We start from the raw sequence: 21,503 nt of genomic DNA on the forward strand, positions 1-21,503 counted from the left end.
TTGGGGTTTACTGCTGTGGTGTTATCTATTGCCTGTGTTTTCATGGGTGTATCTGCCTTCCTTAGGTTGGAATTTTCCTTCTAGTGCTTTCTGTAGGGCTGGGTTTGTGGATAAGTATTGTTTAAATCTGGTTTTGTCTTGGAAGGTCTTGTTCACTCCATCTATGATGATTGAAAGTTTTGCTGGGTATATTAGTCTAGGCTGGCATCCATGGTCTCTTAGTGTCTGCATTATATCTGTCCAGGTCCTTCTGGCTTTCAAAGTCTCCATTGAGAAATTGGGTGTTATTCTGATGGGTTTGCCTTTATAAGTCACTTGGCTGTTTTCCTTTCCTGCCCTTAATATTCTTTCTTTATTCTGTACATTTCGTTGTTTAATTATTATGTGGCGAGGGAACTTTTTTTGGGGGGTCTAGTCTGTTTGGTGTTTTATAGGCTTCTTGTATCTTCATAGTCATTTCCTTCTTTAAGTTAGGAAAGTTTTCTTCTATGATCTTGTTAAATATATTTTCTGTGCCTTTGAGTTGGTATCCTTCTCCTTCCTCTATCCCTATTATTCGTAGGTTTGGTCTTTTCATGATGTCCCAAATTTCCTGGACATTTTGGGTCATGACTTTGTTGGTTTTAGTGTTTTCTTTGACTGATGAATGTATTTCTTCTACCGTATCTTCAACACCAGAGATCCTCTTTTCCATCTCTTGCATTCTGTTGGTTATACTTGCATCTGAAGTTCCTGTTTGTTTACTCAGATGTTCTGTTTCCAGCATTCCTTCTGCTAGTGTCTTCTTCATTTTTTCTATTTCCTTTTTCAGGTCTTGGACTGTCTCCCTTGCTTTTTCATGATTTCCTTTCAAGGACTTCTTGTTTTCTTCTGCTTTAATTGTCCTTTCCTCTAGTTTTTTTTTTTTTTTTTTTTTTTTTTTTTTTTTTTTATAGCGTTCTTCCCATTTTTTGTTTGTCTGTTCCTCTACTTTATTTTTGATTTCTTCTATATAAGGCTCTATCCTCTTCATGATGTTACTTATAAGGTTGTTTTCTTCTTCTTCCATTCCGTGATGTTCAGATCTAGCTGTTGGAGAAGGGCTAGGTTCTGGTGATGCTGTATTGCTCTTTATTTTGTTGTATGTACTTCTGCCTTGGTATCTGCCCATCTCCTCTTGGGTTCGTTCTTGGTCTTATCAGTGTACTTAGTCCAGAGAGAGCTGACAGATTTAGGGAGCCTCTCTCTGGGCCAGATGGAAGCTCTGGTCCAGATGGGAGCGCTGGTCCAGATGAGAGTGCTGTCCGGATAGGAGCTTGGGGGCTGGACTCTGAGTCTCGGGAAGTCCCTGGGGTCTCCTTATTTTGTCCAGATGGGAGCTCCTCTTGTCCAGATGGGAGTTCCTCTGGTCTCTGGTCCAGATGGGAATTCCAGGGCAGGATGGAAGCTGGGGGCTGGTCTCTGATTCTCAGGAAGTGGCTAGGGTGTCCAGCAGATGGGTGTGGGGGCAGGGTGTGGAGACTGCAGTGTCTGCCTGCAGTCTTGGAAAAGGGGAGCCTTCCCTCAGGGCCGGCCAATTGGCCGGAAACTGGGGCCAAGTTGGTCAGGTCCTCCCGGGATGGCCTGTGTCCAGTGTTGGGATCCAGGGGAAGTTGTCTCTCTGGCTATAACCCCAGGCACTCCTGGTTAAGAACATTTGCTGCTCTTGGAGAGGACTGGAATTTGGTTCCCAGCACCCATGTCAGATGACTCACAACTGCCTATAACTACAGCTCCAGGGGGTCCAACATCCTTTTCTAGTCTCCACAGGCATGTGCATACGTACACACACACACACACACACACACACACACACACACACACACACACATAAATGTTAAAATAAACAGTGACAGGGTTGGGGATTTAGCTCAGTGGTAGAGCACTTGCCTAGCAAGCGCAAGGCCCCGGGTTGGATCTTCAGCTCAAAAAAAAAAAAAAAAAAAAAAAAAAATTCTTCAACTGTTTTCATAGCAGGAATTACATGCTTTTTCTCTGGATACTTAACCTTTGCTTTCAGCTAACTCAGGGAATCAGCTCACTAAGAATCTACAGATTAAACCATGGGAATTCAGTGAACACAGGACCATGTGGTTTAGATCCTACAGCATGACTTTTTCCCGTTTGACCAGAGTAAAAACTGACAGGTGAGTGTATTTATTATTCTGGTAGAGATTTACATAATTATGTATAATGTTAGTTTAGTTTTAACTATGTTTAATAAACTTGGCTAGTATGTAAAAGCTCATGTGGTTTAAGTAAAATAGCCTTTATTCATTTAAATGTTCTTAAATAATTATGTTGTAATAACTTTTCGGTTTAGAAAACTTCAAGTTTATTGAAAAGTTATAAGGAAAATACAGTATATAGCCACATATGCCATTTATTCAAATTGAGAGACAATTTTTATTTTAATAGACAATTAGACACATCTCTTTCCAGTTCACCAGCCCGCTTCCACCCCGGAGAATGTCTTTTTCCTTCTTAGTAAGCCCCATTTCTATCACTAAGAAAAGAAGAAAGGGAAAGAGAGAAGGCTGTATTAAGAACATGGAGACATTTGACTTCTCTGTAATCCCTTGTGACAGATCAAAATCGTGAACACGCTAAGGTAGAGAAGTTGATAATGCTGGGTAGTAAGATGAAGTAGCAAATTGTGTGTTTAGATTTTTACAAATTGGTGTCTAATCTTGTGAAAAATATCTCCCAGTACTAGTTAAAACTGAGTCACTTCTTAAGTGCACGCCCTTGCGCCTTGTGAGTGAGTACTTTTGAGATTGGGTGTAGGTGAAACATCAGCCTAGTTATCTTTGGCCAAGCAGAACTTTGGAGTATTTTTCTTCACTGTTCTGACATGCAATTCAGTGTTGTGTCTAATTTTGTTTTGCTTCCCCTTCTCTTGTGATTAAAAGAATGAGGACAAATTATATACTTTTTTTCTGATCTCTTTCTTCAAATTATCTATTTGACAATTATCTCCTGAGTAACTGATGTTCTAGGAACTGTACTAGTCCTTAGGAATAAAAGGATATGCTACCGTCCATACCGTCTCTTCACAGTAGGTGTCTGATGAATAACAGACATGACCAGATGATTATATAACCCCATGAGGAAATCCAAAGGGACACAGGGTTTAAAACGGGGGAATGTGACCCTCGTTTGAGCATCAAGGAAGACTTTGTAGATAACGTTCTATTTAAATTCAGATTTGAGGCATGAGAGATTTAAGCTTAGTAGAGGAAAGGAGGGATGCAGGGAGAATGATCTAGACAGAAGAAAGAAGGCGTGTGAGGGAAGAGCAAGCACGGCCAGTTCCCAGGTGGCAGGGAGAAAATGAGTTTTGAGAGGAACGAAGCCGGGGCGCCATCATTCTGAGCCAAGGGTTTTAGCCCTTTCTCTCCTGGCACTGGAAGCCTTGAAAGCATCTTATGTGACAAAAAATTAACTAGATTTTATTTCAGAATAATCTCTCTGTAGTTCATCATGGAAGCAAATAACGTATGGAGCCACTGGACTATAGAGAGTAAGATCGTGGTCGGGAGGAAACGGTGGAGTTTAGACTTCCATGACAGCTGTGGAGGTGGAGAGAAGGAAGCAGATGGTAGAATCACCTGTGTTCAAATCGGGGCTCAACCACTTCCTTGACTTCCAGACTTTTCTTTTCTTAGCCATAAAATAAGGATAATAGTACAGTTGTTCAAAAATAACATGTATCTTAGAAAGTACGTGGCATTTAGTAAGTACTCGATATGTGATAGCTATTATTGTTGTTATTATTATTATTGTATTAGATGTGACCTAGAAGGGCAGGCTTTGTCCTCAAAAGCTTGTGAATTTTCTCTCTTTTTTTTGCTGAGCTGAGGATCGAACCCAGGACCTTGCACTTGCTAACCCAAGCTTGTGAATTTATATGAGCATCTGACTGTGATCTTAAAGTATCAAAATTGAACTATCTATATGTATTTAGAATCTAATAAAATTAGAATGTCTTTCCATACAGTATGTTCTGTTTAACATTTTTTTTAGAACAGCAGTATTGCCTGGCTCTTTGTTTTCATCCCGTAGGTCCCCTTGGAAAAGCTTATACAGTACTTCACAAACAACAGTTGACAGCAAGGAGGTCAAAACCTTCCGGGCCCTGGCTCACAAGTGGTGGGATGAGCATGGAACATTCGCACCTCTTCATTCTATGAATGACCTGAGGGTGCCCTTCATTAGGTAACATTCCAGAAACCCCTTTTAAGTTTTTAAAAGTGCATAATTCACTATTTTTGTGTTCATTTCTCTTTTGCTTTATTTACATTCAAAACTCCACATCTTAGGTTTGCTTTGGAAATTAGGGATATTCCTCACCAGGATCCACCATTTACAAGTATTAACTTTGGGGGTGGAGAGATGGCTCAGCAGTTAAGAATTCATGCTGCTCACAGAGTACCAGGGTTTGGTTCCTGTCACCCACATCAGGCAGCTTACAACCACTCCATTTCCAGGGAATCTGACAGCCTCACTGGTTTCTGAGGACACACTGGGCTCATGCACATACCCAGACACATTCACAGAATTAAAAAAAATTTAAAAGTATCTTTTAAATCATTAACTTGTAGAAACCATCCTAAAACCCAGGTTGCTTTCACAACTTAATTATAAACATTTTGGCCCTATTAGGTCAGTTAGAAGTAGTTCTTATGAAAGGGAAACAGTGCTACGTCATCAGGTCATTTGATAGCTACTGATCTGCAGCAGCCTCGGTGACCTTTAGACAGTTCTGATTGAGGGAACCTTGCAGAAACACCTTGGTTCAACAAGTGTGTTTGATAGCTTACATTGATGGGGCTTGAGTCCCAGACTTCGAGAGCTGCTCGGACGGACAGATACATGGACCATGTGTGTCAGTGGGAGATGAAGAAAGGCAGAGTTCAGAGGGCTTGTCATTGATGCAGTTTGTGCAGCATATCTTCTAGGTGATCCAGCGTTCCCAAGTTTGAGAACTACGGTCAAATTACTGTGGCATCTTTATTTATATATCACATAAAACAGGTCACCCAGTGTGATGCGAGCTGTGATTGCATGTTTGGATTTTGTTTTCATCATGATTAGAAGCCATCAGAAGGAAACTATGGCCCGAAAATGATAGCAGAGTCCTTCTGTGGCGGTTGGAAGACTTCATTTGAAATGGATCACTCATTCTGCATAATGTCCTGAAGTGATCTACTTTGCTAGTGTCTGGGTTTTTTTTTTTTTTTCTGGGACAGGGTTTCTCTGTGTAGTTTTGGTGCCTGTCCTGGAACTCACTCTTTAGCCCAGGCTGGCCTCGAACTCACAGAGATCCACCTGCCTCTGCCTCCCGAGTGCTGGGACTAAAGTCATGCACCACCACTGCCTGGCCTTGTCTGGATTATTTTAAGAGTTTAGTTACTTTTACTAGCCATATTAGATACACTAAGATGTTCATTATATATATGTTGATTTTAGTTTAAGTATAATTAATTAAATTATACATCCAATTTTAAGCTTAATTTACAATATTATACTATAGTATTTTCAGATTATGTAGGTGCATGTGCACATATGTTCTGCGTATGGTAAAGTATTATATTTATATAATGATTTTTGTATACAATGATTATACTAGGTAAGTTCACGTGATTTTGGTGTCTGTGTACATAGTCATATGTGAAAAAGCCCCATTAATTTAGGAGACGAAAAGAGACATAATAAAGATGGGAATATAGACAACTTAAATAAACATGGGACTCCATCTGCTTTTTTTTTTTTTCTTTTGAGCTGAGGACCGAACCCAGGGCCTTGCACTGCTAGGCAAGCGCTCTACCACTGAGCTAAATCCCCAACCCCCATTTGCTTTTTTATGTATACAGTATTCTGTTTGTTTGTATGTATGTCTGCACACCAGAAGAGGGCACCAGATCTCATTATAGATGGTTGTGAGCCACCATGTGGTTGCTAGGAATTGAACTCAGGAAGAGCAGTCAGTGCTCTTAACCTCTGAGCCATCTCTCCAGCCCTCCCATCTGCGTTTTTAATCTGTAAAATAACTCATGAAGTTGGCCAAGGAGCTTCTGACATAGCCAACATAGCCAACCGAGGCTGTAAATTTTCATTCCATATTCTTGAGACAGTTTTATTGAAAAGTATTTGAATAAAGTTATGTTCATTTGTACTAGATCAGTTTGAAATTTTTCTTTAGAGTATTGCTAAAGCAATAATAGATTAATGCTGGGTTATTTCAGAACTTTGCTTATTACTGAAAATGTCCAAATTAAGTCATTTAATTCTGAAAATAAGAGATATGTTTATAAAAATTTCAATGATTCATTTCAAATTAGGATTCCAGACTAGGCATGGTGGCAACAGGCCTGTGATCCCAGAACTCAGGAAGCTGAAGAAGGAGGATTAGGGACTCAAGCATTCTGAGCCTTGTAGTGAGTCCCTGTCTCCAAGTAAGAGAGCTGAATAAGCAAGTTAAATTAAATGAAGGTTAATATTTCCTTGAAGACTGTATATTTTAAAATCTTTTGTTGATAAAAGTAGCCATCTCTTTTTATATATTTAAAATTTTGTTTTTAAAGAGATAATCTTTTGAAAACAAGTGCTAATCACCATCCAGGGAAGCCTTTGTCTGGGATGAAGATTCTTGATGTTGGCTGTGGTGGTGGTTTATTAACGGAAGTAAGTGCCTTACAGTGTTTTTCCATTCTTCGTGGACAGGAGCATTATTTCGTGGGCCTAATAGTGCTAGTGAAAGTAACTAAATTCTTCAAATCATTCCACCAGTAACTGAGTAGATCACATCAGTATGTTTACAGAAACGATCCATTTCAAATGAGGTCAAACAGCTTGGGAATTTTATAAATACATTTCATGTATTTTGATCAAAATTTTATTTTTAATTTGCAAAAAATTGAGAACTGACCTGCTTTATTTATCCTTTTAACAAATATATTGTTTATTTTGAAGTGAATAGTACTAATTTTAATATTATTATAAAAGTTCTATTTTCAAAATTGAAAAAACAAATTTTTGGAAAACTACTGAAGATTTTGGGTTTTGTTTTTAATAAATGGGCATGGGCCAATCAAATAGCTTTGCTTGATCTTTTCTATCCCAAGAAACTAGGCAGTTTCTATGAGATTAAGTTCAGGTCTAGTCTCTCCTTTTACACATCTCAAAGAAAGCTGGCAAGAGTTTCGCTACTTGTGGGGATCACCTTTTAGTGCTCTAGAGTACTTAGATGTGTGGTCATTGTTCCTGGGAGGAATATTTATGTCTTACAGCTATGTCTTATAGTCCTCATCAATGCAGGGACCTTTGGCATCATAATTTAATCTTTGATGGATATTTTCTGTGATAGTTTTAGTATTTTATATGCTGCCTTTTGAAACAAGAAATAGCAGTTTTGAATTACTAAAGAATTAAATTAGTTTTTAAAAATTTTATGTATGTATAGTATACTGACATCATTTTTCTCCCCTCCTTCTCCCTCCACCCCTCACCCATGTCTCCCATGTCAAATCTGTGGCCTCTTTAAAGAAGTTATTATTGTTACATATAGGCATTTGTTGATTCTGTGTAGTGTTGTTCACATATGTATGTGTTTAGGGCTGACCACGTGGTATTGGATAACCATTTTAGATATACTTTTTATTGCTAATATGTGTTCTGTTTTCTTCTTGAGCATAACCATGTTTATGCCATTAGCCTCTAGGGCGACTGGGGGCTTCAGTTACTGGAATCGATCCTGTGGCTGAAAACATTAAGATAGCACAGCACCATAAGTCATTTGATCCAGTCCTGGATAAGAGGATACAGTACAAAGTGTGTTCCCTGGAGGAGACTGTGAATGAGGATGCAGAAGTTTTTGATGCTGTTGTGGCTTCTGAAGTTGTGGAACATGTGATCGACCTTGAAATGTTCATACAGTGCTGCTATCAAGTATTAAAAGTAAGACAGAGTTGGCTTTTTTTTTTTTTTTTTTTTCCTGAGACAGCATTTCTTTATGTAGCCCTAGTTGTCCTGGAATTTACTCAGTAGATCAGGCTGTCCTCAAACTCAGAGATCTACCTGCCTCTGCCTCCTGGGTGATGGGATTAAAGTGGTATACTACCACTGTGTGACTCCATTTTCTTGTTTATGTTGAGACTTGCTTTGTGTATCCCTGTATGTGGTCAGTTTAGAAGGCAGTCCCATGAGGTAGTGAGGAGAGGGTATATTCTTTTGTGTTTGGGTGAAGTGTTCTGTAGCTATCTGTTTGGTCCATTTGGTTTATAATGTCAGTTAACTCCAGCATTCCTCTGTTTAGGTTTTGTCTGGATGACCTGTCTGTTGGTGAGAGTGTGGTACTAAAGTCTCCCATTATCAGTGTGTGACGGGCAGGTCAATATGTGATTTAAGCTGCAGTTGTGTTTCTTTCATGAATTTAGCTGCCCTTGTGTTTGTGCATAGATGTTAAGAACTGCCAAGACCTTTTGGTAGGTTTTCCCTTTAATTAGTATGTAGTATACTTCCTTATCTCTTCTGGTTAGTTTTGGTTCAAAGTTTATTTTGTCACATATTAAAATGGCTATAAAAGTTTGGTCCATTTGCTTGAAATATCTTTTTTCATCTTTTTACCCTGAGGTGATGTCTAACCTGATGTTAAAGATGTGTTTCTTAGATGTAGCCAAAAGATGGATCCTGTTTTCACATTCATTTTGTTAATCTGTGTCTTTTTATTGGGGAATTGAGACCATTTATGTTGAGGGATATCAATGATCAGACTTTGCTGATTCTTGTTATTATTGTGGTGGTGGTCGTGGTGGTGGTGGTGGTGGTGGTGGTGGTGGTGGTGGTGTGTGTTTTCCTTTTTTTGATTTGCTGGTTTTTTTTTTTTTTTTAATTCCTTGTGTTTTCTTCGCTAACCTCTTTAAGTTGGAGTTTTCCTTCTAGCACCTTCTGTAGGGCTGGATTTGCATATAGATATTGCTAAATTTGATTTTATCATGGACTGTCTTATTTTCTCCATATATGATGATTGAAAGTTTTGCTTGGCATAATAGTCTAGGCTAGCATCTGTGGTCTTCTTACAGTCTGCAACACATCTATCCAGGCCTCTATGGCTTTTAGAGTTTTTGTTGAGAAAGCAGGTGTTATTTTAATAGGTCTGCCTTTATATGTTACTTGGTCTTTTTCCCTTGTAGCATTTAATATTCTTTACTTGCTTGTTCATTTAATGTTTCGATTATTATGTACTGAGGGAACTTTCTTTTCTGGTTGAGTCTACTCAGTGTTTTATATGCTTGTTGTACTTTGATAAGCATCTCCTTCTATGATTTTGATGAAAATATTTTCTGTGCCTTTGACCTATGTTTCTTCTCTTTCCTCTATTTGTATTATTATTGGATTTGGCCTTTTCATAGTGTCCCAAATTTCTTGGATGTTTTTTGTGCCAGGAGATTTTTATATTTAATACTGTGTTTGGTTGAGGTATCCATTTCTTCTATTTTGTCTTTAATGCATGAGATTCTCTCTCCCATCTCTTATATTTTGTTGGTAAGGCTCGCCTCTGAGGTTCCTGTTTGAGCTCCTAAATTTTTCATCTCCAGATTTCCTTCAGTTTTCATTTTCTTTATGGAGTCTATTTCTACTTTCATGTTTTGGACTGTTTTATTCATTTCCTTCCACTGTTTATGTTTTCATAGATTTCATTAAGGAATTTATTCACTTCCTCTTTATGGTCCCCTGTCATATTTGTACAGGCTGTTTTAAGGTCTTTTTCTTGTGCTTCAGTTGTGTTCCAATGCTCATTGCCTTCTGTCTTAGGCTTGCTGGCTGCTGGCTCTAGTAGAGACGCACTGTCCTGGATGTTATTGTGTTTTCACACTGGCAGCTAGACATGTGGATTGGGAAGATTATAATTCTAGGTGCTGATACCTGTTCTTGTCTTTGTTGGGTGTTTTTTTTTTTTTTTTAGCTGAGGACGGAACCCAGGGCCTTGCGCTTGCTATGCAAGCGCTCTGCCACTGAGCTAAATCCCCAACCCTCCTTTCTGGTTGTTAGGCAAGTATGGTGGTTGTGTGTTGCCTGGTAGGAAATTCTTCTGGGATCCTGATAGGTGTGGCCACCGGGAATTCCAGGTATTAGAAGCTAATACACAGAAATGAGGATGGGCTAGGAGTGTGTGTGGGAGATGGAGTCCTCAGGAGGGAGGAAAGCAGGGCATTCCGCTAGGATCTGCTTAGTCCCCTGGAAGTGGGGTAGAGAGTGAAGGGAGACCACAGCAGGTCTGCTACAGGGCTGGGGATGAGATTGGGGATGGACCTGGAGGAGGAGGGAGAGGTGAAGATCTGCAGTAGCTGCCTGCTTTGATGGCTGAAGTTCCCAGGCAATGCCTGCTGGAATTCAAGCAATGAGTGGAGGAGTGAGATGGGGAGGGAAAAGCTGTGTGATCCACTGTGTGATCCACTGGAGACGGGGGTAGGGAGGGAAGGGAGATCAAAGCAAGGGGCCTGCTGCAGAGCTGGGGATGAGACAGACTAGATTTAGAAGAACTGAAGGATCGGTGAAGATCTGCCGTTGGCTGGCCTGCTTTGCTGGCTGGAGCAGAAGGCTTTATATAAAACAATTGTAGATTTACAGAAGAGTTGCAAATAAAAAACCACTGCAGAATGGTTTTGCCATCACCTGTTTTTCCCATGTATTAACACAGTGGCTCTCAACCTTCCTAATGCTGTGACCCTTCAATACATTTCCTCATGTTGTGTTGACCCCCCAACCATAAAATTGTTTTTGTTGATACTTCATAATTATAATTTTGCTACTGTTATGAATTGTAATGTAAGTATTTTTGGAGATAAAGGTTTGCCAAAGGGGTTGCAACCCACATGTTGAGAACTGCTGTGTTAACAGCTCACATAAGGATAGAAACTAAGATGTGTCAAACTAGGTACTTAGGGCCCCACGTTGAAGGGTACACTTCCTCTCAGATGTCCACCCATCCCTGTATGCCCTGAAAGCATGTGCTGACTTCAGTTGTGTGCCCCAGGCTCCTCACTTACCTCTCCAATGACCTTTGCCTGCACATAACCCCTGGTACATATCTAAAGACAGACACCGATAGTGGCACTGCCTTATTAATGCACAGAGAACTTGCTAGGCTTATCAGTTTCTCCACTGATGTTATTTTTCCCGTTATGTATCCAACTTAGGCTTTTGTTTTGCATTAGTTACTGTGTCTCTTTAATCACCTTCCATCTTTGACATTTTTATACCTTTTCATTACTTTTTAATTTATTTAGTGTGTGTGTGTATGTGTGTGTGTGTGTGTGTGTGTGTGTGTGTGTGTGTGTGTGTGTGCGCGCTCAAGCCATAGATCATGCATTGAGGTCAGAGGGCAGCTTGAGGGAGTTGATTCTCTCCTATCATGTAGGTCCAAGGGATGGAGTCAGGTCATCAGGCTTGTGTCAGGTGCCTTTACCCTTTACCTTCTGAGCCATCTCACTGGCCCAGATTCATAGCCCTGCTGTCCTGGAGCTCACGCTGTAGACCAGACTGGCCTCGAAATGAGAGATCTGCATGCCTCTGCTTCCCAAGTGCTGGAATAAAAGGGAACTGCTTCCTCTTAAATGGAATTTTATTAGGTTCACTTCCTATTTTCCAAGTAAAAATTTTTAGTTATTAGTTTTTGTATTTGTATCATTTTATATGTCTGAATAGAGATTCTTTGACACATATGAGGAATGTAGATGCTGTAAACTTAAATCTAATTTTGTTTTTAATGGAGACCCTATGTTTAAAAAAAACCATTGCTTATCACTATCATTATGAAGTGTGATACTACAGAACACAGATGAAATACTCATAAATGATTCTTAGTAAGATTTTAAATACTAGAGTTTACAGAGAGGAACTGCAACATGTAGTGATATGCATACCCTAATGTTTTTGTCCTCTTTCTTAGTTTGGATCTAGGCTGGTATTAAAAATTGCTCTTCTCCTTACTCTGTACACACAATAGTTGTCTAAATATCTACCTATCTATCTATCTACCTATCTATCTATCTATCTATCTATCTATCTATCTATCATCTATCAATCTGTCATCTATTGATCTATCATCTATAATCTATCTATCTATCTTCTATAGATCGATAGATTTATCATCTGTCGATATATCTATCTGTCATCTGTCTATCTGTTGCAATCGATAGAAAAAGAGATACTCATAAGGTGATTTTGGAGTGACATTTTATCCTCATTAGGCTATTGAGACTGGGCAAAAGGAGGGAAAATATCTTCCTTGCTGTTTTGGAAATAAACATAGGAAATATAAACATTGTCTTTACATAAGCAGACTAAATACATAAATGATTGCTTTCATTTAAGTGTTTATCTTAATCTCTTCATAATCTTTATACAAATCAAAACCAAAAATGCTTGAACCTTAATCATTAATGTTTTTGTCAGAGAGCATTTCTTGGTAGTGCTCCTTAGCACTGGATGTACAGGGCAATGCTGTACCAACCACATTAGGCATATCACCTGAGAGAAAACATAGAAGACCTCTGTATGTTAAGGGGACACCAAGGATTCAAGGCCTTCTAGACACAACAAAGCTGACATACACATGAACTCACCGAGACTGTGGCAGCATGCACAGGGCCTGCATAGGTCAGCACCAGATGGGATCCTAGAGCTGAAAGAAGTAGACAGACACACCCATTCTTTCTTTTTTAATAATTTATTTATTCCTATTTATGTGCATTGGTGTTTTACCTGCATGTATATTTATGTGAGGGTGTTGGATCACTTGGAACTGTAGTTACTGACAATTGTGAGCTGCCATGTGGGTACTGGGAATTGAATCTGGGTCTCTGAAAGAGCAGCCAGTGCTCTTAACCATTGAAACATCTCTCCAGCACCCCCCACCCCCCCACCCCCACATTCTTAACCCAGACGCTCTCTCCATTTGATAGCCACTTGCAAATGAAAAATTAGTTTTCTCCAAGGGAGTCTCACTGGGGAAACAAACCACTTTTAAGGGTAGACCCCATGCCCAGCAGTAGGCTGGTCACAAAGCAAGCTCAGTGGCATCTTTGAAGGTTCTTTGTCTCTTAGTGTTAAGTCAGTGCATTTTTTTAACCTTACAGGTCCTTTGCATTATATATTATGGCTTTCAGTTTTGATTTTTTGTGGGATCCTGTGTGTGCAAACATGTGTTTCTGCATCTGTATGTGTTTCTTGTGCGTTTTCTTTGGCTCTTTTTCCTGTTTGGCTGTTTTATCATATTCTGATTATTTGTTTTTGGTTTATTTTATTTTATTATTATTCCTTAGATGCCTGTTTGCTCTCTTTATTTCTTTTTTTTAAAATATTTTGAAATCATGTATGTATTTTCAAGACATTGTTTGCCTTTTTTTTTCTTCTTGAGACAGGGTTTTTCTATGTAGCCCTGCCTGTCCCAGAACCTGCTAGGTAGACCAGGCTGGTCTCAGACTTACAGACCACTACTTGTATCTGCTTCCTGAGTGCTGAGTTATGGCCGGAGGTGAATCTTGATGTATGTACAGTACAGGCTGGCCTCACACTTGTGACCCTCCAGTCTTTGCCAGAACTTGAGGATTCCAGGCTGACCTGTGAGGGTTAGTGTTAACTATCAACTTGACAGAATCCAGAGGCACCAGGAGAAGGGCCTCTGGGGGATTATGTTGGTTTTGTGGCCCATAACAGGTGGTACCCTTTCTTGATTCTTCATGGGACCCCAAATGGTATAAAATGGAGATCCACCTTTCCCTATGAAATCTTCTCAGAGCTCTTACGGCAAGTGGAACAAGACACTGGCTCTAAGTTCTCCTGCATCCATCCCTCTGCTGTGGGGTTTACTTTCCCTTAGGATGCTGCTCTGTATAAATGTTTTTATTCTGTACACATTCTAGAAGTTACTCCAACCCCACAAGTCCAGGATCACATTCAATAGTTGCTGGGATCTCCAGGTTCCTGCCATAAAGCCACACTTCTCTTTCTTAGTTTTTGAGGATTTTTGGAACAAATCTCAGCCCTTAGTTGGCTTTATAAACCCCAGTCTACATCTCTAAAGCAACAATCTTTTTTTTTTTTTTCCCAGTACTATCACACTGACCACACCAGTCGAATGCTCATGGCCCTTGTGCCTGGTTGACCTTCGACTTTCCTGGCTCTCTCTCTCTTTTTTCAAAACACTAGTCTCTTGGAGTGAAGGGGGCTCTCTCTGTGTTATGTTTGCTCATTGATTCCACTTTTGTAGTGGAGAAGGACACAGAGTGTACTGCTGAAGAGGCAAGGTCTCCAGCACCATCACCTTCCCCCAGAGCTTGTTGCCCTCCTGGCTGAAGTGGGGCCTCTGTCCCCATGCAGCTATTGACCTAGGGGCTCCTAGGAATGGAGTGTCTGAGCAGCCAGGTCTCTGACTGGATCAATCTGTGCTGTGAACAGCCATATCAGGACATCCTTACTTGCCTTCCTCTCCCCTCCCCTCCCCTCCCCTTCTCTCCTCTCCCCTTCCCCCCTCCCCTCCTCTTCCCTCCTTTCCTTTTCCCTGTCCTTCCCTCCTACTCTGGCCTTGAACTCCTGAACTTCCTGTCTGTGCCTCCCAAGTGCCAGGATTACAGGTGTGTACACCAGGCCTGGATAAAATTCCCTTCCTTTATGTATAGATATGGAGGTTTGTGTGTGCATGTGTGCGTGTGTGCGTGTGTGTGTGTGTGTGTGTGTGTGTGTGTGTGTGTGTGTGTGTGTGTGAGAGAGAGAGAGAGAGAGAGAGAGAGAGAGAGAGAGAGAGGGAGAGGGAGAGAGGGAGAGAGGTCAAAGGTCAACCTCAGGTGTTTTTCTCTGATCTGGAACTTGCCAAGTAATCTAGACTGGCCGGCCAGGAAACCTCAGGGAGCCCATTGTCTCTACCTCTCCAGTGCTGGGATTACACATGTGCATCGCCATGTAGCTGGAGTGTTCTCTCTGGGTCCCGCCAAGCCCCAGCAGTCCTGCAGCCCATTTATAAAATAAATACACAAATGCTTATATTATTTAAACTGTTTGCCTAAAGGCTCAGGCTTCTTGCTAGCTGTTCTTATATCTTAAATTAACCCATTTCTATTAGTCTATAAGTTGCCATGTGGCTCATGGCTTTACATCTCGCTTGCCATGACGCAGCTGGTAGTGGCTCTCTCACCTGTTTGCTTTCTAACAAGAGACAGAAAGGGTGTGGATCTGGATGGAGGGGAGGTGGGGGAGGGGCTGAGAGGAGTAGGAGTAGGGAGAACAGAAGAATGTATTGTATGAAAAAAAATCTGTTTTCAATAAGAGGCAAAAAGAATGTAAATGTAGACATGTATCAACCTTGACGAAGTATTTAGTCCATACAAAAGAGTATGTTTCATTATGTAATAGCAATGAAAGAATTTTGAGCTGAAAGCTGTGCTTGATGTATAGACTTAGCGACTGTGTCTGTAATCACAGATTTTCCCAAGAGAGAAAAGAAAATGCTATTTTGGTCAATTCTGTTTTATGTCTACTTACATATCTTGTTTGTACTTAAATCACTGGGAAAGAAGGAGAGAGGGGAAGTAAGCCTGGCAGTTGCTCCTAACTTCTTATACTTCACCTCCACTGTTTTACTTACATATACACTCCTTCCTTTAGCCTGGTGGCTCCTTATTCATTACTACAGTCAACAAAACACAGCTGTCCTACGCCTTGGGCATTGTTTTCGCAGAACAAATCGCGGGCATTGTTCCAAAAGGCTCTCACACTTGGGAGAAGTTTGTTTCACCTGAAAAGCTAGAGAGTATTCTGGAACCAAGTAAGTATCAAGATTGTTTTCCAGTCCTGTGTGAACCTTTATTGCATGTATAATTATTAATCTAATAATCTAGCACTTAAACAGGTTGCCATTTTTTTTCAGATGTTAGCTTAATCTCTTCAGTTATGTCTCAAACCCTTTGAAATGATAGTTATGGAGTAGATACCACTTCCGACTGGCACTTAGCCTTGAGCGATGATCAGTAAACCCTTTCCTGGCTGGTCAAATCTTCATTTGTTTTTTGTTTTGTTTTGTTGGGTTTTTTGTTTTTTGTTTTTTTTTTTCGGAGACAGGGTTTCTCTGTGTAGCTTTGTGCATTTCCTGTAACTCGCTTTGTAGACCAGGCTGGCCTCGAACTCACATAGATCCACCTGCCTCTGCCTCCCGAGTGCTGGGATTAAAAGAGTGCACCACCAATGCCTGGCGTATCTTCATTTGTTTAAGGATGGGTGTCAGTGTGTATTACTTACACATGCTCAGTTTCTCCTGGTGAACCCTGCTTATCTCAATTTATCTTATGATTTCTCCTGAATCTTCCATACCTAGATGTCTTTTCAAATTTCATGTCATTTCTTATGTATTTCTGGTACCTGCATAAGTGACCAAGGGTCACCATGATGGATGTCAGAGTTGGTATTTGAACCCAGCAGTATGTTTTGGAGTATGTATTCACACTTGATCATCTAAGTATGATTGCATGTAATTTTCACATTTCTTCATTCTTTTCTGGCCCATAATCTCCTTTTTGTACTCTACACTGTTCCTCACCATGCTTTGGCACAGTAAAAGCTTGGTTTGTTGAACTCTGTTAAGTGATGTTTCTTAGTTCACCTGCTTGGCGTTTTGGAGGTCTTACTTAGTCGCCATTTCCCATGCTTCTGTTAACAAAAGTGCACCAACAAACTTTTTTAATTAAAATATTTTCAGTTCAAAGCAGTGCGGTGGCTTTTAAAGATGTCTTGTATGCCGGGCGGTGGTGGTGCACGCCTTTAATCCCAGCACTTGGGAGGCAGAGCCAGGCGGATCTCTGTGAGTTTAAGGCCAGCCTGGGCAACCAAGTGAGTGCCAGGAAAGGTACAAAGCTACACAGAGAAACCCTGTCTCGAAAAGAAAAAAAGAGATGTCTTGTAATTTTGTTGAAAAGAGACTAGATAATGGATATTTTAAAGAATATTTTTGGAGCTGGGCATAGTAGTGCATACTTGTAATCACAGCATTTGAAAGGCTGTAACAGGAGGCCTAGGTATTCAAGTTAGCTTGGGCTACATAGAAAGCCTTTATTAGATAAAGCCAGTCTCAAACAAGGTGAGGCCCTGTCTCAGCAAATAAAAGGGAAAACAAAACAAAGAAGATTCCTTATGGAGATATTCTCAAGTGACATCTATTATTTGCTAAGAACTTAGAGAATTCTAAGCACTGAGCTGTTTTAGACATACCTCCTCTAATTCCAATGCTGTAAGACACGTGATCTGTATGTGGCATTCAGGAAGGGTCACCATTATAGTAGGATCAGAGTAGGCCTTTGACCCCAGTCCTGTGCTTTGGAGCATGTGTTCTCACCTGCAGTTAAGTATGATCCAGGCATGACTGCAAAGTACTTTTGTTCATTAAATCAGGAATTTTTAAAGAATTACTGTAGACTCTTGTGGTTTGAATGGTAAATATTTACTGAGTCCAATTCTGACTTTTTTTTTTTTTTTCAGATGGTCTGCCAGTTAAAACTGTGGCAGGGATGATCTATAATCCCTTCTCAGGTTACTGGCATTGGAGTGAAAATACCAGCCTTAACTATGCAGCGCATGCTGTGAAGTCCAGTTCATGGGCACACCCAGAACCTGCCGAGTCTGCTTTAAAGGAGGACCCAGAAGCACTCCAGGCTGATGCCTCCAGTAGCCCACGTGTACAGAAGAGCTGAAGAAATGAGATGCCTCCGAGGACAGTAGTAATATGATGAAAAGTTGATTGTTTACAAATTCAAAGAGCTTTTTTGAGTGAGGTCCTGAAGAACAAAAGGTCAATAAAAATATCTAAATCGTTGGAGAAAAGTTTCTGTGTTGCCAGGGGACACTTGGAGAAATTTTCTGGGCAGGTTTTGTCAAGTGTGCTCAGGGAGTTTAAATCCCTCAGCTTTTATTACAGAAGCGTGTGTACTTACTTCATTTCATTTACATATTAGGCATTTCTCACAAATTCTCATGTGTACAAAACATATGCTGTTGTTTATTTTAACTTAAGGAATCTCTGTTGTATATGGTATTTCTTTATTTTTAGTTAAAAGACCCAACTGACTGATAAAAAGCTACTGTAATTTAGATCACTTATTCTTGGGAATAGAAAATATATTTTAAACCTATGGTGGTGGTACGTAGCATTAATCCCAGCATTTAGGAGTCAGAGGCGGGTGAATCTCTGTGAGTTGGAGACCAGCCTAATTTACATAGTGAGTATAAGCCAGCTAGGGCTATATAATGAGTCCTTGTCTTAATCAATTTTTTTTTATTAGTTCTTATAGATATCTGGACAGTATATTGTGATCATATTCAACCTCCCACCTCAACTCCTTCTCTACGCACCCACGTATGTGTGTGTGTGTGTGTGTATGTGTGTGTGTGTATGTGCATGCACCTGTCAAATTCAATTTGTGCTGCCCTTAGACTTTTGGCTGTGTGGATACACTGGAGTGTGGTTCATTTACCAAGAGCCCTACCCTTAAAAAAACAAAAGAAAGAAACAAACAAAAAAACCCTGATACTGTGTCTCCCAGTAGTTATCAATTGCCAATAACTCCAAAGCTAATGGTGGGACTTTGTACCCACTTCTCCTTTGCATGCTGGGATTTTGTCTAGCTTAAACTTGTGCAGGTCTTGTCCATATTATCATGACCACTGTTAGTCATGTCATATGTGCAACTGCCCACCGTATCCAGAAAACATTATTTTCTTGTACTCATCTGCTACCTCTGGCTCTTATGGTCTTTCTGCTCCATCTTCCCCAGTGACCCTTGAGCCTTAAAAGAAGAGGATGTGACCCAGATGTCCCATTTAAGGTTAAGCATCCTGCAGTTTCTTACTCTTTGTACCTTGACCAGTGTGGATGTCTGTGGTAGTCATCTTCTACTGGAAGAAATTTCTCTGATGAGCACTGAGAGGTCTACTAACCTATGGTTATTACAATAAATCATTAGGAGTTAATTTAATAGTATATCCATTTAGCGGAGTAATAGTAGTAGGTTCTCTCCTAGGGTCTATGACTTGTCTAGCCACAGATTAACTACCTTAGATGTGCTTAAATGGTTACAACCACTTCATGTTTTGAACTAAGTTTTTTGTTTTTGTTTTTTTTTTTTTTTGATCTGAGGATCGAACTCAGGGCCTTGTGCTTGCTAGGCAAGTGCTCTACCACTGAGCTAAATCCCCAAACCCTAAGTTAGTCTTATACCATCTTTGTCACAAATTGCACCAATAGGCATATCTTGCCAGGCAGGTTATTATCATAGTTTGCAGGATCTATGGCTGGGTTAGACTGATAATTACTTTTCTCTTCCAGTAGTTTGCATAGCGCTTCCCAGTGCTATAAAGCTAACCAGTAGAGACTAATGTCTTCATGTCCTATGAATCGAGTATGTGGTCTTCAAGAGTAGGGTTTTACTACCAAGAACAGTAACAATACCATGTACTATTTGGGGGTCTATGGCACTCCACTGGCCACCAATTCAAAAGGTGGTAACCCATATTGGGGTTTTTACTTGGTATCACATGGGATTTAGTAGGGATGTTGTCATCCTGCTATGGGGTGACTTTATCTAAACTCTTTTTATGTATGTATATGCATATATTTTAGGAAGCCTGTTTAGTACTAGGTTTCTGAATGGCTTTTCCAGAAGGTTTCATCTGGTCTTATCCCTCTCGATACTCCTTCCTTTGCCTTCTTTTCCCATCCCACCTCATTTAACCCTTCTCGTTCCATTTTTGCCCTTTCTTCCTTTTATAACACAGCACTCTCTCAGTTCCTGCCCATGTCCTCTCATTCATTTACTTCCATGGGTATTCCAAATGCAAACATATATTTGAAGGTTCAAAGTAAGATCCACACATGACTGAAAGAAAACACAATTGAGGTGTGTGTGTGTGTGTGTGTGTGTGTGTGTTGTTTTTCTGGGTCTGAGGTTTCCTTCAGAATGATTGTTTCCAGTTTCATCCATTTATCTGCAAATTTCCCTTTTAAAATAATATTTTTATAATCCTTTGAGAATTTTATATAATGTGTTTTGATCATATTCACCACCCTCTCTTTTGATCATATTCCCAACCTCCCTACCCAATTTCTCTCTCTCTCTCTCTCTCTCTCTCTCTCTCTCTCTCTCTCTCCCCTGAGTCTAGTTTATATTGAACAACTACCCTTGGGTATGCGGCCTACCCTGGAATGTGGTCAACTCACCAGAGGTCATAGCATCAAAGAAAATTGACTCTTCAATTGCTATCAAATACCAATAGCACCTCAGCTAGAGGTGGACTACTTTCTCCTCTATCTAAATAAAATATGGTTTTCCTATAAAACCTTCTTTGTTGGAAATAAATGGGTTGATAAATGTGTACTGGATTTGAATTCAAACATTAAAAGAAGTTCAGGTAATGTTCTATATATAGGACTTAGTTATGGTCCATGGACTGGAGAGATAGCTCGGCAGTTAAGAACACTGGCTGCTCTGGCAAAGGACCTGGGTTTGATTCCCAGGACCATCATGATGGGTGATAACTGTCTGTAACTCCTGTTGCAGGGGATCTGGCTTTTATAGGCATCAGCACTCATATTATGTACAGACATACATGCAGACAAAATAACCATACATATAAAATAATGAAAATAACTGGTGGCGGCAGTTTGAATGAGAACGGTTACCGTGGGCTTGATGTTAGCATATTTGATCCCCAGTTGCTGGAACTGTTTGGGAGGTGTGGCCTTGTAGGGAGATGACTGGTGGTGGGCTTTGAGGTTTCCAAAGACCCATGTCATTCCTAATACGTTCTCGGCTTCCTGCTTGTGGATTTGGGTGTGAGCTCTGGGCAGCTGCTCCTGTGCCATGCCTGTGTGCCTATTGCCATGACCCCTGCCATGGGGATTATGGACTCCTATACCTCTGCAACAGTAAGCCTCCAACTGTTCCTTCTATAAATGGCCTTGGTCATGGTGCTTTATCACAGCAATTGAAAAGTAATTCATACAGTAACTTTAATTTTTAAGTTTTATTATCCTTTCTGTGTTAGAAAGGAATTTTATAATTTACTTTAAAATTTCAGTTTTGAGAATTTTTCTCTCCAGCTATCACTGATTTAATTAAAAGTGAATTTTTTTCCCCTCGAATTATGTAAATCTGGTTTTTCCCCAAAGTCCAGATGCCATTCAAGGGCATCCACAGAGGATGTTGGCTGAGTGATGTGGGGAAGTATGTGGTTCACGCTTTGTCTTGTCTCTAATTGGGAGTCCTTTTTCACTTGAGGTCAATGTGTTCCTGTAGACAAACAATAGCGCTTTGAACAAACGTTTCCCTTAGCTATCATTTGTTCCCAGTGTTGTTTATGAGGGAGAAACAAACGTAGATAACTAGAAGAGAGCCAAGTGTGATGGCACGTGCCTCTTATCCCAGGATTGCCAGAAGCTC

At 40.2% G+C, this 21,503-nt stretch overlaps 1 protein-coding gene across 1 annotated transcript in view; it reads left to right on the forward strand.

The window, feature by feature from the left end:
* Coq3 (coenzyme Q3, methyltransferase) overlaps positions 1 to 17,881 on the forward strand; it is a 30,304-nt gene extending 12,423 nt beyond the window's left edge. Inside the window, exons 2-7 of the mRNA XM_036180093.1 lie at positions 2,039 to 2,165; positions 4,084 to 4,236; positions 6,606 to 6,705; positions 7,735 to 7,977; positions 15,685 to 15,844; positions 17,548 to 17,881. Coding sequence (XP_036035986.1) covers positions 2,039 to 2,165; positions 4,084 to 4,236; positions 6,606 to 6,705; positions 7,735 to 7,977; positions 15,685 to 15,844; positions 17,548 to 17,759 — 995 coding nt within the window. The 3' untranslated portion in view covers positions 17,760 to 17,881. The remainder of the gene's footprint in view (positions 1 to 2,038; positions 2,166 to 4,083; positions 4,237 to 6,605; positions 6,706 to 7,734; positions 7,978 to 15,684; positions 15,845 to 17,547) is intronic.
* Positions 17,882 to 21,503: the final 3,622 nt, after the last annotated feature.

The sequence above is a fragment of the Onychomys torridus genome, chromosome 2, assembly GCF_903995425.1.
Source record: "Onychomys torridus chromosome 2, mOncTor1.1, whole genome shotgun sequence".
Classification (NCBI taxonomy): domain Eukaryota; kingdom Metazoa; phylum Chordata; class Mammalia; order Rodentia; family Cricetidae; genus Onychomys; species Onychomys torridus.